A 14,071-nucleotide genomic window follows, 5' to 3' on the forward strand; every position below is an offset into this window, starting at 1 on the left:
TCTTTTCAGAAGAATTTGTGAATGCTCAAGCAGTGATTGCAATGGAGTGCCATCTAAGATATATTGATGGGTGAGTGTAGATATTAGGCCTGATTTAGGCACCAGAGAAACTTTTTCTATTTTCTCTCTCTTTTTTTTTTTCCAATAATGCACTTGAGTCCAACCCACAAAAGTCCATTCTTGGATTCTTGGGTTCTTCTTGGGTAGATTGTGCTGCCTGAGGAAAATATTTTGCCAAAAATGCTGGTAAAATACAGTTTAGGAAACTTGTATATTTTATAATGTTGGCCTTTTTTTTTTCCAGAAGTACCAGGCATTGTTTTCCATGCTTCAACACTTGTTCACAAAAGCCTGAGTTACCAGATTGTAAGTATATCTATTGTTCGTATCAATTTAGTTCAAAAATGTTAGTAAGAAGACAGCACATATATGAAAGGCTGCAATCTGTCTAAATTTGGCTTTTTTCTCAGTAGCTTGCCATGACTGTGGAATGTATCCAAATAACATTCAATTGGGAGAAATCTTACAACTGCAGGATGACTTTTATGGGCCAGTTAATCAATGTACCTTTGTTTGCATCACAGTGTTTGTTAATGTTTATTTTAATAGAGTATTAGTCTTTTCCATAGAACACCACATACTAAAAAAAAAACTCTTGCTTTGCTTGATTGTACAATGCAGAGATTAATTAATTAATTAACATACTTCATTTTGACAAAGAATTATAGATATAAAGGAAAACAGAATAATGAAATTGGCACCATTATTTTCCAGTAGCTCTAAAATTTAATTACAGGAGAAAAGTGTTCTCTCCATCCACCATGTTTTTACAATAAAGATAAAAGATTGTTATGTGGCTTAAAGTTATATCAGGAGACACCTGGTCAGGGGTTACTTGTCCATTACCAAATGCCCATTCCCATTCCCAGGCTACAGCCTGTTTACTCAAAACAACCTGAGCTTTCCGATGGGGTTTACTTGAATTAAAAACTGGCTTATGCGGGTGGTGGTTTTGAAGGAATCCTTGACTGTGAACCGCCGATTTCAAAGGCGAGTCCTAATGAAGTTCCTTGAGGCACTCTAAGCCCTGTGGATAGCAAAAATGGGCCGGGGCTAATGAACGTCAAGCAGGTGACAGCGCCTTGGTTTTGCTTGTGGTTGTTATGGCTCGAACTGCGTCAAGGGTTATGCCACGGGCGTGCAAATACTTGGCCACCTGTCTTAATTGTAAACACTGCTTAATGCAGCAAACCCAGCGGTTCCGAGAGCCGGGGGCGGTAACGCGAGCCCGAGGGCTCGGGCAGGGCGGGCGGGGACCATCGGCGGCGGCAGCAGGGCCGGTGCCACCGCGGGCACCAGGCACCCCTCGCCCGACGCCAGCCCTCCCTCCCCGCCGCTGCCGCTCGCCCGCAGAGCGCAGCCGGGAGGGACCGGCCCCGGCTCCCGCGGGGCCCCGGCGGCCGCAGCTCGCACTGCGGCGGGCGCGCCCCTCAGGGCGCAAGGCCACGGCACCGCCACCCCAGGGCGGCGGGGGGGGCGGGGGCCGCGGGCACCCAGCGCGGCGCGCGGCCGTGCCCCGGTGACTGCCGGGCCTGCCCGGGGCGCGGCGGGGGCGGGCGGCGCCGCAGGAGGGCGGGAGCCGCCGCAGTGAGGCCGCGCGGGCGAGGCGGCGGCGGCCGTTGCCATGGCAGCGCTGCCCCGGGCCGGGGCCTGAGCGGAGGGGCGGGGGCGCCCCGGGCCGGGCCCGGCAGGGGAGGGGAGGGGGTTAAAGCGGGCGGGCGGCGCCGCGGGGGTCGCTGCCGGGGGCAGCCCGCAGGCGGGGTGAGCATGAGCCGCGGCGGGGGCCGAGGGCCGCGCTCCGAGCGCACAGGGAGGCTGCGGAGGTGAAGCCTCTGCTCCCTCGCCGGGCGGGATGGAGACTCTTGGCGCTGCAGAGGACGTGTTTTATGAGGAGGAGGAGGAGGAAGTGAACTGCTACGACTTTGAGCCTCTGCCGACGCTGCTGGAGGATGAGGTGAGTGCGGCAGGTGCGGGGATGGAGCCGCCGCCCTTGCGCTCACCTGTAGTGAGGCGGCCGGGCCGGGGGCGCAGCGGCCCCCGGGAGCGGCCAGGCCGCGGCTCAGCGCCGCTCGCTTTCCGTGTGTGCTCCTGCCCCGCGGTCCCTGCCGCCAGCCTGGGCTTAGCCCATTGCCGTGCACCTTCTCCACACAACAGCAAAGTCATGGTCCTCGAGTGCGGGATGTCTCGTCACTGCTGTCTTAGCCGTGGGTTAATGCTGCAGTCGGCAAGTACGTGTCCTTGTCGCACTCGATCAAGGGAAATTTACATGGGCAAAATAATTTCCCGAAGCTGCCAACCACTTCTTTTGTACTGCCGTATATTGCTGCCCTGTGCTAAAAGGCCTTTGACACTGGGAAATAAAAATCAAAAATATCAAACTGTTAAATCTGTTTCTTCTGTTGTTATGCTGAAAACCTGTAGCTAAAACCACTTCTTGTCATTGCATTTGTCTGGCTCTGTTATTGGTTTTGTCCTTGCTTTTTATTGCTCTTGCTCATCTTTATATCTTTTCACATGAAGTGTTTCTTACCCCCTCATGAATGTTGGGGCAAAATGTTTGGAGATACTTTGCTTTTATAAGTAAAGGCTTGGTGAACTGTATGTGAGCTGCCCATTCCCCGAACCAAATCTTGCAAACTTTCTGACTTGCCATGTCAAGAATCCATGCTGAATCAGGAGTTAAATGTGAGTTTGAAAATGCAAAGCCCCTTTCAGCTTTCCTGAGTCACCCATTGGCTTGGCAGTTTGGCTTTTCCACTGTCTGTAGTGCTCAGTGCTGTAGGCCCTCTCAGGCTGACCCATGCAAAATCTTGGTGGAAGGTGGTAATGGCCTTATTTTTTACACATTGGCTTAAATACTTGGAGTATTTTCTCGGAATGGAGAAGGCTAAGGGTCAACGCTTCTGTACAAGAAAGTACGGAACCTATTTTTCATACCTGCTCAATGTATACTTTGATTGTGGGTTCCCATGAGTCCTATCTATTTAATTATTACAGAAACAGAGTTTCAGTATTTTTCTTGGGAGAATGAGCATGACCTATCACCTGGTGACTAGATAAGTTAATAAAAAAGAGCTGCTTCGAAGAGTAATCAGAGAGCTTACCAAGCCAACCCGGTGTTTTTCTTCAGATGTGATGAATGTAATGGATGGCATTTGCCACATTTTCTGTGATTCTGGAATAGAATGTTTTGAAGTTTGTGTGAATTATCGTGGCAAAAAGGTGTGAGAAGGCTGTGAGTGCTGTTGTACTGAACTCTGAGCTACTTAGTCATTTAGTGGAGTCTGCTCTTCTTGTCCTTGTACCAAGTATAAAGAATGATGTTGGTGTCTGATGCAGGTGGTATTTTGCCAATATGTGAAGCAGAAATCTACCTGAGCTGAAGAGTAGAAAATGCTAAGGATGAGGGTGTGTTTCCATTTCCTCTCTTTACTAGAACTTTATTCATTTCATACTCCTTAATATTTGATTTCAAAAATGTTAAGAAATGGTATGTGGCCAATTAATTTTTTTATTCCTACTCTCTCTTAATTATCTCTGCTTAATTATATGCTACTGAACAGTTTTGTACTTGCTGAAGAAAATCTGAGAGAAAGCTGAAAACTAAAGTGAGTAGTTAAGTGTGGTTGTGCAACAGGTTTACTTTTTGTAGTTCTTAGTGTTAAAACCAGACGCTTTCATAGTGTTAAAACCAGACACACGTGTCTTTTGCTGAAAGAGACAAAAAAGAGGCTTTGGTGTCTCTGATATTTACCATTTGAATGAAGAGGCTTCCAGTGGTCCGAAGTACTGAAGCAGCTGCTCACCAGAAGTTTCAGCTTGCCAGAACCTCCTGTGTTTGAGTGTTAAAAGGATGGTTTTTTCCACAGTGGTACCTCTGGGTCTGTGTTGCTTTGGAGATACAAGCCAGCCAAATGCAAGTCTCAGTGTTTTCAATGCCTCATTCTCTACAAAGGCCTTGCTCAGCTGCAACAGCAGCTTTAATAACTAAGGTCAAGGAAGAGTGATCATTTGGGAAATTTGTGGTTTCTCTGAAGTAGGTAACTTGCTGCCCTGGAGCACTGGAAATAGAAAGGCCTGCAATATGGTGGTGGTGGTATTTTGCTTTATCTTTTCTTTGTTAGTTTTATTTTTACCTAGCCATCCACTGCTGATGGAAGCCATGGAACATTCATAGGACTTTTTTTCCTTTTATCTTTTTTTTTTTTTTTCTTTTTCTGTATGACATAACTTTCTCATCCCTGGGAAGGAAGATAAACTAAGCTTATCTGACATTTGAGCATTGCCTTTCGTTTACTTCCCATATAACCACAAGACAAAGATGTTTTGTAGGTTTGTGCTGTAGATATCATTGCTGGTAATTGTTATCTGCAGTGGAGTTCAGCCTCAAAGCTTAACTTAAAAGTTCTCTCAAGTCCTTATTGTGACTGGAATGTGATGCTGAGGCTGTCTTACAGATTGCAGGTTTAATTTTTTTCATATACACTCTAAATTGAGCCTCTTATGTCCATATGCACAGATCAAACTTAGTTTTGCATCTTGATTAGTGAATCATTCTTTTATTTCTCTGTTGTGGCAAATGCCATCGTGTCGCCTACCTGGAGGATTCTAGGAGAGTTAAAAATAATTGCTCATTCATTGCTTTGATCATAGAGTTTCTATTTTTTACTTTTTTGCTGGCCATAAAATAAGAAGTGGATTGCCTCTTTCCAAGCCTGTCCTTATCCCACTGCTCAGTTTGGTCAGTTTCAAAGCCTAATGATTGTAGGAGAGTTTATTGCCATGCGTTTTTGTTTGCAGATAGAGGAACCTCTCTGCTGCTCTTCATGCTTGCAACAGCTTCCCTATGGAAATTTGCAAAGCCTCCTTATCCACCCTCACACTCTGATGGCAGCATTACACAATTTTACTGAGCATAGCACACAGAAAATAAGATTTTGTGCTGAGATCTTTTGCTGCTCATTATTATGTAGGACTGAATTTGATGAGACCAGGATCCATGATTAGTGCTAGAAGGCGCTGAAATAATGCTGCCATTAGTAAATCAATCCACGTCTAGGCCATGTCTATAAAAAATAAGACCATTGAGAAGTTAAGTTTGCCAAACAGCAATGAGTGTGCTTTATTTCTTACCTCATATTTATTTATTAAGCATTATACTTTAGACTAAAAAGCACAATACACTTGTGGACTGAGGTTTGTTTCTTATTTGAAGGATATTATGAAAGCAATGCTTAATTCTCTGAAAGACAGGTTAATAAACTGTTAACCCTTTCTGTATGTGTTAATCCAAATATCATTGATGTTCTCCAGTGCTGGAGTAGGTAAAGAAATTTTTAACTGTTCTCCAAGGGATTAAAAGTTTAAACTACTGCAATTTTCTGAGCTGTAAGATAGTTCACATCCTCTTTTGCTGATTATGGCATAATTTATTTTTTCTCTCTGCTAAGCAATGTATATCTGCATCTTCTGTTAAGGATATATTTAATATCACTGTGTAGTTAATAGTAGTTATAGCTCTGATACAAAGTGACTTCTGTAGATTACCTTCCATTTTTGTTACCTTACTTTTCCTTATAGATGGAATTGATGTTTTCTTTGTTTGGGTTTTTTGTTGTTTTTTTCTCCTCGTTCCTTTAAGTTCATGAAGACTTCTGTAGCTATGGGTAATGTATTGGGTTTGTTTTCCAAAAATATCCATAGAGAGTCTGGTTGCTTTGAGTCAAGCAATGTTTCTGACCATCTTGACCACGAAAGCCACATTAGAAACACATTTGTTTGGGAATGGACTCATAGCCTTACTGTGATAATAGGGTCAATACGAGTTGACTGCGGTTTAGGGCAGCAACTCAGAAACTTAAGCCCATGAGCTGTTTTGATCACTAAAAGCTTTGGATATAATGGGAAGGCCTAGGACAACCAAAGTGTTTGGTTTTAAGTCCAAATATAAAAATGCTTCTTCTATGGCATGTTTGGCTTTTCAAAGTTTATTAAATGGTCTACACCACTAAACTTCACAACAGCATCATTTTTAAGACAGGCCAATGTAAAAGGTATTTTTTCCCAGTTCACAAATGGTGGGGAGAATTGCTGTGAAGAGAATTTTTAAGTAGTTTATATAAAGACACCTGGGAAAGCTTGAAAGGCAGGGATGAGACGAAATGTTTTCATTTAGTCTCTCTGCTTTTACCTCCAAGTGGTCTGTTTCCTTTGATGTAGTGTTTATGTAACTTACATATCTCCCATAGTATTTTTTTTTATGTAGGCATACTGTGATATCTTTGTTCAGGTTAACTGTGCGTCTTAAAACATCTCTGTGTTAAGAGCAAAGTCATGAACTTGGTGTTTCTTGGGGTGTTAATCAGTGTCCTAGAAAGTCTGAGAACTTGCTGGAAACATTACTTGTAGCCAATTGTGTCAAATATAATCTATGATACAGAAAGTAGTGTCATGAAATCCAGGGTAATTTATTAATTCATATCTTGGCAGGAGAATGTGTCCCTTGCTGATATTTTGTCACTGCGGGATAGCTGTCTTACTGAGCAAGATATTTGGGCAATTTGCCTGGAGTGTTGCCATTCTTTGAAGAGCATTGCCCATTCTGCAATCTTCCAGACACTCTGCATCACTCCTGACACTTTGGCTTTTAACACCAATGGCAATGTATGCTTCATGGAACAGCTCAGTGGTGAGTATTTATGTTCCCAGGCTGTTTGTTTTAGAACTGTGCAAACTCATGGCGAGAAACCGCAGTAAAATATTACATTCTATTTTTAAGACTTCCAATTAAAATAAAGATAAAATAAAACTTATTTGAGAAGGGTTGTATATATTTTCATGTGAAACTACATGTTCAGTTTTATATTTGATGAACAAAGGCTGTTCTGAATTTGCTTAGAAAATTCCTCCTAGTTATTTTAAGACTTATCGAGGTGATAGGTCGTCTTTATTTCCATTTTAAACACACAGATTATGTACTTGTGTGTGCAAGTCTCTACCTTTGTAAAGCATGTCCTTCACCTCTTATAGATCTTCTGATGTCACAGATATATTCTGTTTCTAGAGAAGTCTGATAGTCGGTGTATCTTGGTGACTGTGGCCATAAAAATGGAGCAATTCTATTGCATATTTGCTATTAAAAAGGAAAGTTCTCTCAAATAAAGGCCTTGTTTTTTTTATGCTCTCTCTTGAATAAAAAATTATTACTTTTTAAGTAATGATTTTCAGACTTGTCAAGTATTGGGACTGATTGAGAAATGAATTTTAATATGTTAAAAACAGTATTTAGTAGCATGGAAGATGTTCAGGTATCATGGCAGATGAACAGGGAGATGCTTGACTTTAAAAAACTTCTTGTTTCAGCTTGGACAAAAAAAGCATGTTATGGTTGCTGGTCCTTTCTCATGTGATGCATCTCAAGATAAGTCTTCAGTCTCTTAATGATTTTACAGAAGAAGAGTAAGGAAACCAAACAGCTCTTACTCTATGGTACTTCTAAAATTATGTTGGCTCATAACTAGGAGAACCATTCTAGTCCAGATGCACACCAGTCAAGTTTTTGTTGTGATTTCTTTAGCCTAATTTATTTTTAAATCTCTGTCAGGATGTTTATGCTTTCACACAAAATCTAGATCACAGTACTTAGAAAAAATACTAGAACAAAATGAGATAAGATACCATTGCAACAAATGAAGATTTTTTGCCTTTTTACAGTTAGTCTTTCATATAAATGAAACATCATAAAATATAATTAATAAAGATTAAAATATACCTTTATAATTGTTGTGATGTTTTTTAAATTAAATTCCTTAAATAGACATGAGACAACTTTTAGTTACATATTAATAGGGTAATGTGGAATCAATTTCTTTTATTTTAAGGAGCTTGTCATACCTTGAAATTAAAAAATAAAAAGAAGCTGGCTTTGTATAAGCCAAGGGTATATGAAAGACTTGTTGAAGAGCATAAATCTAGTGGATGAAAAATGCCCCTCAGCTAAGATCTTTGCTTGTAGCTGGGGAAGAGAAAAATCAATTCCTTCCTAAATGTTCTAGTCTAATTGAATAGCTGGCAAACAATTGATCCAGGAATGCTGTATTCATGTACTTAAAATGTGAGAGAACAAATTCCTGTGCAAAGCAAATGTACGAAGATTTAGTTCCCTGAAGTCATGTTAGTCCCTAAGGAAAGACTTTTCATTAGTTCTCTATAAAGAGAGATATGTTTTCCATAGGAATGTGAAAAAGTGACACCTGTGTTCTATCTCTCTCAGGCTTCACTGTGTCTTTGGCTCTTTCTCTCAGATTCTCTCACTGTTTGGTTAAAAGATAGTGTGTTGGAGGCACTTGAGGAGGTTGTCCTTTTTGCTTCCCTGCAGTTATTGCCTATGGATTTATTCTTCCAGAAGAAAATTATAACCTCTGGATTTGCTTTCCAGTGAGAGAAAGTGAACAGGCTGTCATCTCTGCTTTAGCAGGAAGTTCTGCTTCCTGCAAGTTCCGTGGTGCTAAAGTGACAACCATTCAATAGGATATTCTGCCAAGGGCTCTGATACCTTCTTGTCTCTTCAGATCACACACATTCCCATTGTAAACATTATATTAAAAGAATACAGTGAGCTGTACTAGTGATAAGTTAAATACTTTTACAGCCTTTAAAGTGTTCTGTGGAAAGAAAGGGAAAAGATAGTGAGGAGATAAAAAGGAGAAGTAGTCTGCAGATGGGGGAGGGGGAGAACAAAACATGTCTCTGTTAGTTCCCCTCCCCTTCAGCATCCTCTGCCCACCCCCAAAATCAGGAAAAAATGTGGTGGTGGGTAAGAAATGCAAAATTGGTTGCATAGCCCTCTTTTTCAGTAGGAAAGTACGTTTGGGAATGTCCTAAAGAGCTGTAAAGCAGTTACTGTTTCTAGTCATCCATACCACCTAGCTATAACATATGAATATGTTTAAAAAGTCCTCTCTAGTAGTCTCTGCTACAAAACTGGTTTTAATAAAAACTTTGCATTTCACTCTAAAGTACAGGCACAAAAGCTAAAGTTATGATGATTTAGAATTAAAACTGAAGTTATGATGGTTATGCTGTGCCTCTGAACATACTATTTTTTTCTTCTTGTTGAGAAAGGAAACATGCTTTTTGCATGTCAATCATCTTGACTTCCCAGAAGGATAGACTAGGTGAGTTGGATATGTATGTGGAGAGTAGGCTGCTTTGTTGTGCTCCTGTTGAATTCCTTGATGTTCTTTACTGGGTTCATGTGACGTAAATGCAGTGTGATACTGTGTACCTGCTTGGATACAGAAACAGCATCAGACTCTCATAACATGTTCTTTTCTTCTTTCCACCTCCTCACTCAGAATTGGCTGCTGCAGTAGCTCAGTTCTCTGCTCTGCAGCACATGCATGGGCTCTTTACTTCCTCTACTCTTTTATCATAAGTAAAACAAACTAAGCAGGAAGGTCAGAGTTCTAAGCTGGCCTGTAGATGAAGAAGCAATTAGCTGTTCAGGCTGGCTTTGCTGCTTGAACCCTTATCTCCCAGGTCTGTAATGGAAAATAGTGAGTAGAACTGTCCAGTTAATCAAATCAAACCTCTAAGCCACAGCTGAGCCGCACCAGCTTTGGTGATAACTGGGTCCAAACATAAATGCCTGAAGGTAAGAAGTGGTAGACATGTTAAATGTATTTCTTTGTGAGTGTTTAATCTGTTTTGTTTCTTAGTAGGGAAGTTATGATACCTCTTTGGAGAGAGCTTGAAAACCACACTTTATTTTACTTCCAGCACTATAAACATGGATAACAAGTTCTTTGTACAGTGGATTGGAGTGAAACAAAATACTGCTGTACAATGTTTCTTTTGTATCAGATAGGAGCGTGTCATTACACTTGTATCATCAAGTTGGTTTGTGGTTTTTGTAAACAAGACTAATTTCTAATCTGGCATGTTTCTTTTTGTTTTCAAAGATGATCCAGAAGGTGCCTTTGTTCCACCAGAATTTGATATCACCGGTAACACTTTTGAGGCAAGTTCATAAATTTATCTGTAAAATAGAGGGAGAGGTTAATACTTTTAGTACCTCTGGCAATACCAAATGCTCAGCATTCTCAGTATATAATTTTAGAACTTCTAAAGATTGTGAGTAGTAAATGGTGCTATTTAGATATGTTTTGTGAAAATAAAAAGTAAACTTAAAATGCCATTTTAATTTTTGGCATAAACATTTGTTCACTAACTGTTAAAATGTGAGAATCTATTTTGGCTGAATAATGTGTTACACTAAACCACAGCTGGCCTATATTATGTTCACTGGTACCCTTCACTGGTTACATTGACTTGTTTGGGGACTAGCCATGAACTTTTATGACTAAATATAAAATTTGTTTGCTATCCTCTTCAATAAAATAATTCAGGGAAGGGTAATAAGCAGTTTTATCTTTGATTTAATGAAGAAACTGATTACTGTCTGTTGCTTTGCAATGCACAAATGCTCTACATTGTTAAATTAAATTAGATTTAAATTGTTTATACTAATTCATTAGCCTCCCAAGTCAACCATCTCATTGCCTGCTAAAGGAGCACTTGCTTGCTTAATATCCATTTTCTTAATACAATATTTTTTATTGCATGTATTCTTAGATAATTCAAATGCTTTAACTAGCAACGCATTTAACTCAAGGTATATTTTAAAAATCTGCTTCTTTATATCTTGAAACAAATATCTTTTGCTTTTCAGAGTCATAGCTTTCATAGTCATGTTTATAGTTCTCTGTTTCTTGATGGGGGGAGGTGGGAAGGAGGAGGAGGAAAAGTGAACCTTGGAAGTGTGAAGTATCACATGTTAAATGAGAATGATAAGGCAGGAAGGGTGGTAGAATAGAATCTGAAATAGTGCAGTCTTTGAAGGTTAAAGAGGCAAAAATTCAGAAATTCAGTTGTTGCTATGCTTTATTAATGTATGTACATATGCCAGCAGAGATCTAGTGATTTTTGTGCTCATTCCCCTCCTCATCCCCATGATGGTTTTTGGGGAGTCTTTCTTTGAGGACAAGGATAGTTAAGAGGTGGCCTGCATTCCCTGCAAACTTGGCGACTGTATAAGCCTTTATATTTAGATGTGGTTGAGGAAAGCGAGACCCAAAGGTGACTGGTTTTTGTTTCTTTCTTTTTGTTGTGCTTCTGAAGCTGTACTAAGGATTTTACATAAATATGTTCTTCATCCCTTAACAAGTTTCCAAGACTTGACACAAAAATGCTTACAAGATTTGCGGAATTACTTGCTCCTTTGGCCAACTGATTTCCCCCAACCCTTTTTCCTTGCCTAGTAGTTGCTGAACTTGTCTGCATAAAGTAAATAGATGCACTGAAAGAGTGTCAAAGACTAAGGAGATGGAACAAGGTGAAATAGGAATTTGGGAAGACTGTGGTAATACTAAGTGACCTGAAATTTTAGTTCCATCTGATAGACAAAGCCATTGTATTCCGTTTGGATAAAACATATTTGTGTATAGATCTGTTGTTTAACTCTTCTCTTTCAGCATGTACAGGCCTGTTAAACCCCAGTGAATCCCAAACCCAAGCACAGCACAATCAATTAAACATTCAGTGAAAGCTGTTTGAGTCAGGAGTAGCTCTGAACATTGACCCTTTTACTCCTTTTGCAAAGGTCAGTGAAGGTACACATTTGTGTGAAGAAGTTGACATGCTCTGCCTTGTCTCTTGTGACATGGGCTGAGTGCACTGATTTCTGTAAGTTGCTGCTGTCTCTTCATCTAGCAAGTTGGGAGGCCTTCCAAAGCAGGGAGAGCAGGGCTGTGACAGTGTCCTGTTGCCTCAGCTGTTTTTCCCTGACCACCCTAGAGCAATATACAAGGCAGAAAAGCAAGGGCTTTCCCCTGCATTAAGGCAGAAATATATTGTTTTACTCTGGGATTTATGTGCATTTGGTCAGCCATTTATAGGATTCAGACTATTTGTGAAACATTCAAAGCTTTACCTCTTACCATGTGTAGAGTTTGGTTGAATTTTTAAGTGCTTTAGTACCAGACCAACTTCTGCCAAGGATTCCATAGTGATCTCTGCTTGTTTTTACTTTTGCAGATTCCAAGACCTCCAGTAGGTTAATGCTTATGTACTTGTTTCAAGGGTTTTATAATACTGTAATCTTTCCAAGTTGACCATTTCCTTCTTGGTGTTGATACTTCAAGTTCTTCTCTTTTCCAAAAGTATTGAGACTTTTTTCTATCCCCTTACCCTTATTATAACCTTTTGCTATTGCAGTAGCAGAATAGTAGTGCTTTGTATACATCTCCTGGCCTGTTGTGTTTTCTCAGTGTTATGAAGTTCTTCGATTACAATAAGCTGCCCTTTATACAGGGGTGTCAAGTGTCTTGAATTAAGTGCTTGCTCCTTCCTTGGTGATGACCTGACTTGGTTCTTCTTTGTTGGAGTTTTTCAGCTGCTTGGTCTGCTTTGTTTAGAACAATGGCAAGTAGTGTTTGTATTGAAATGGTCTGATTTCAATATAAAGAGAAAAGAATTGGTTTTGGAACTACTAATTATGTTCAGGATGATCTTTGATAGCTGTTACTCTAGTGTCAAAGCTTGGCTCCTTTGAAATAGTTATGTCAGCCAGAGGTTTTGCTTGATTTGAATGCAACCTATTTTGTGGCTTCTAAAATGGATACACACAATGAGATCTGTATGGCTACTGGATGACTTCTTCCCCTTGAACTCTTCTTTTAAAAATCCTTCAATTAAAGCTACAGTTATTTCAACAAGAGATGTTTTGTTTCCTGCTTGGTGAATTACTGATCCAGACCTCTAATGGTATTGTGACTCCAGCCTAATTAGTTGCTAAACTTAGCTGGCACTCACAAGCACACAAGGGTAATAGACACAGGAAACAAATTGAAATGCATTACTGTCCTGGTGTCTGAAACAACACTATTAAAGATGTCAGTTTCTAGTTGGAATTTCAAATAACTAGAGATCTAAAGCTTTGTCCAAATGACAATGCACAAGACTGAAAATTAATTGATTTCATGTGGTTGGTTTTAGACTTGTGCCTTCTTTCTTGACCTGCTCTCCATTTGTTAAGTAGGAATAATAGCACCAGCTTCAGTTACTGCTGAGAGTTGGAAGGTGAAAACCAGCCCTTCAGTTTCAGTATCAGGTGTAAAATAGACTTTTTAGAGAGAAACATGGTTAAGAAGGAATTAGCTGTGAAAGGGGCTTGTGGTACTGACAGTGAAGTGCAGCTGAACTTTCCATGGTGACTTTAGTGCTGCCACAGTTCCATCCTCTGGGCTTGGAGGAAGGATTGCAGTTTCTGAGCAACTGAAGAGACCTCGAAATCACTGTGTTGCTAAGTAGTTGGAGTGGCATTGAGTAGGGTAGTTCTGGAATGTTCTCCGCTTCCAGGTGTTTGCGTAGTTGCCGTACAAGGACAGAAAGGCAGCCCAGCAGGTACTGCTGGGCTCTAGGACAGTACTGAATTAAAACAGAGAATCTCCTGTCTATCTGTTCGTGTTATTTTTTTCCTCTAACTGTGCTATCTCCTTACAGACTTCCATTACCATTGTGCTCTAGTAAATGTACTGTTAAGAACTGATGCTGAAAGGAGAGAGAGAATAGGAGTTACACTTTAGAGTTATGATCCATACTGTAACTGCTAAAAAAGGTGAATTTCTGTACAGTACACTTAGTATCATTTGCACTTCTTCATGCAGATGCAGGCATATGATATAACTGTGCTCTGTAAGTTTTCAGATGACTGAAGCTGTCACTTGCCTGCATTGATGGAAATATCTCAGTTTCTCCTTTTCCTCTAAGCTGGAAGTTGTGCCTTAATTTGCTATTGCAAGTATTGACCATGTCTTTGTTCTCACTGAATCTTGAGCTAGAAGTCCATTAGAGACATCTGGATTATAAATACTAGTGTCTAATTTTATCATTTTCTACTCATCATACTGTAGAGAACAACAAAGAATGTGAATTTTTCTGTTCTTCAAAG

General features: G+C 40.3%; 1 protein-coding gene across 2 annotated transcripts in view; it reads left to right on the forward strand.

Moving 5' to 3' along the window:
• The first annotated feature begins 1,912 nt into the window (after positions 1 to 1,912).
• The window catches only part of KNDC1 (kinase non-catalytic C-lobe domain containing 1), a 56,799-nt gene continuing 44,640 nt past the window's right edge, over positions 1,913 to 14,071 (forward strand). Inside the window, exons 1-3 of one of the 2 annotated variants that reach the window (XM_059477107.1) lie at positions 1,913 to 2,014; positions 6,550 to 6,748; positions 10,023 to 10,081. In XM_059477107.1, the coding sequence (XP_059333090.1) occupies positions 1,913 to 2,014; positions 6,550 to 6,748; positions 10,023 to 10,081 (360 nt within the window). Of the gene's footprint in view, positions 2,015 to 2,261; positions 2,289 to 6,549; positions 6,749 to 10,022; positions 10,082 to 14,071 lie in introns of those variants that run through there. The other variant, XM_059477108.1, reaches the window with a different exon arrangement.

The sequence above is a fragment of the Ammospiza nelsoni genome, chromosome 8 (assembly GCF_027579445.1).
Source record: "Ammospiza nelsoni isolate bAmmNel1 chromosome 8, bAmmNel1.pri, whole genome shotgun sequence".
Taxonomy (NCBI): domain Eukaryota; kingdom Metazoa; phylum Chordata; class Aves; order Passeriformes; family Passerellidae; genus Ammospiza; species Ammospiza nelsoni.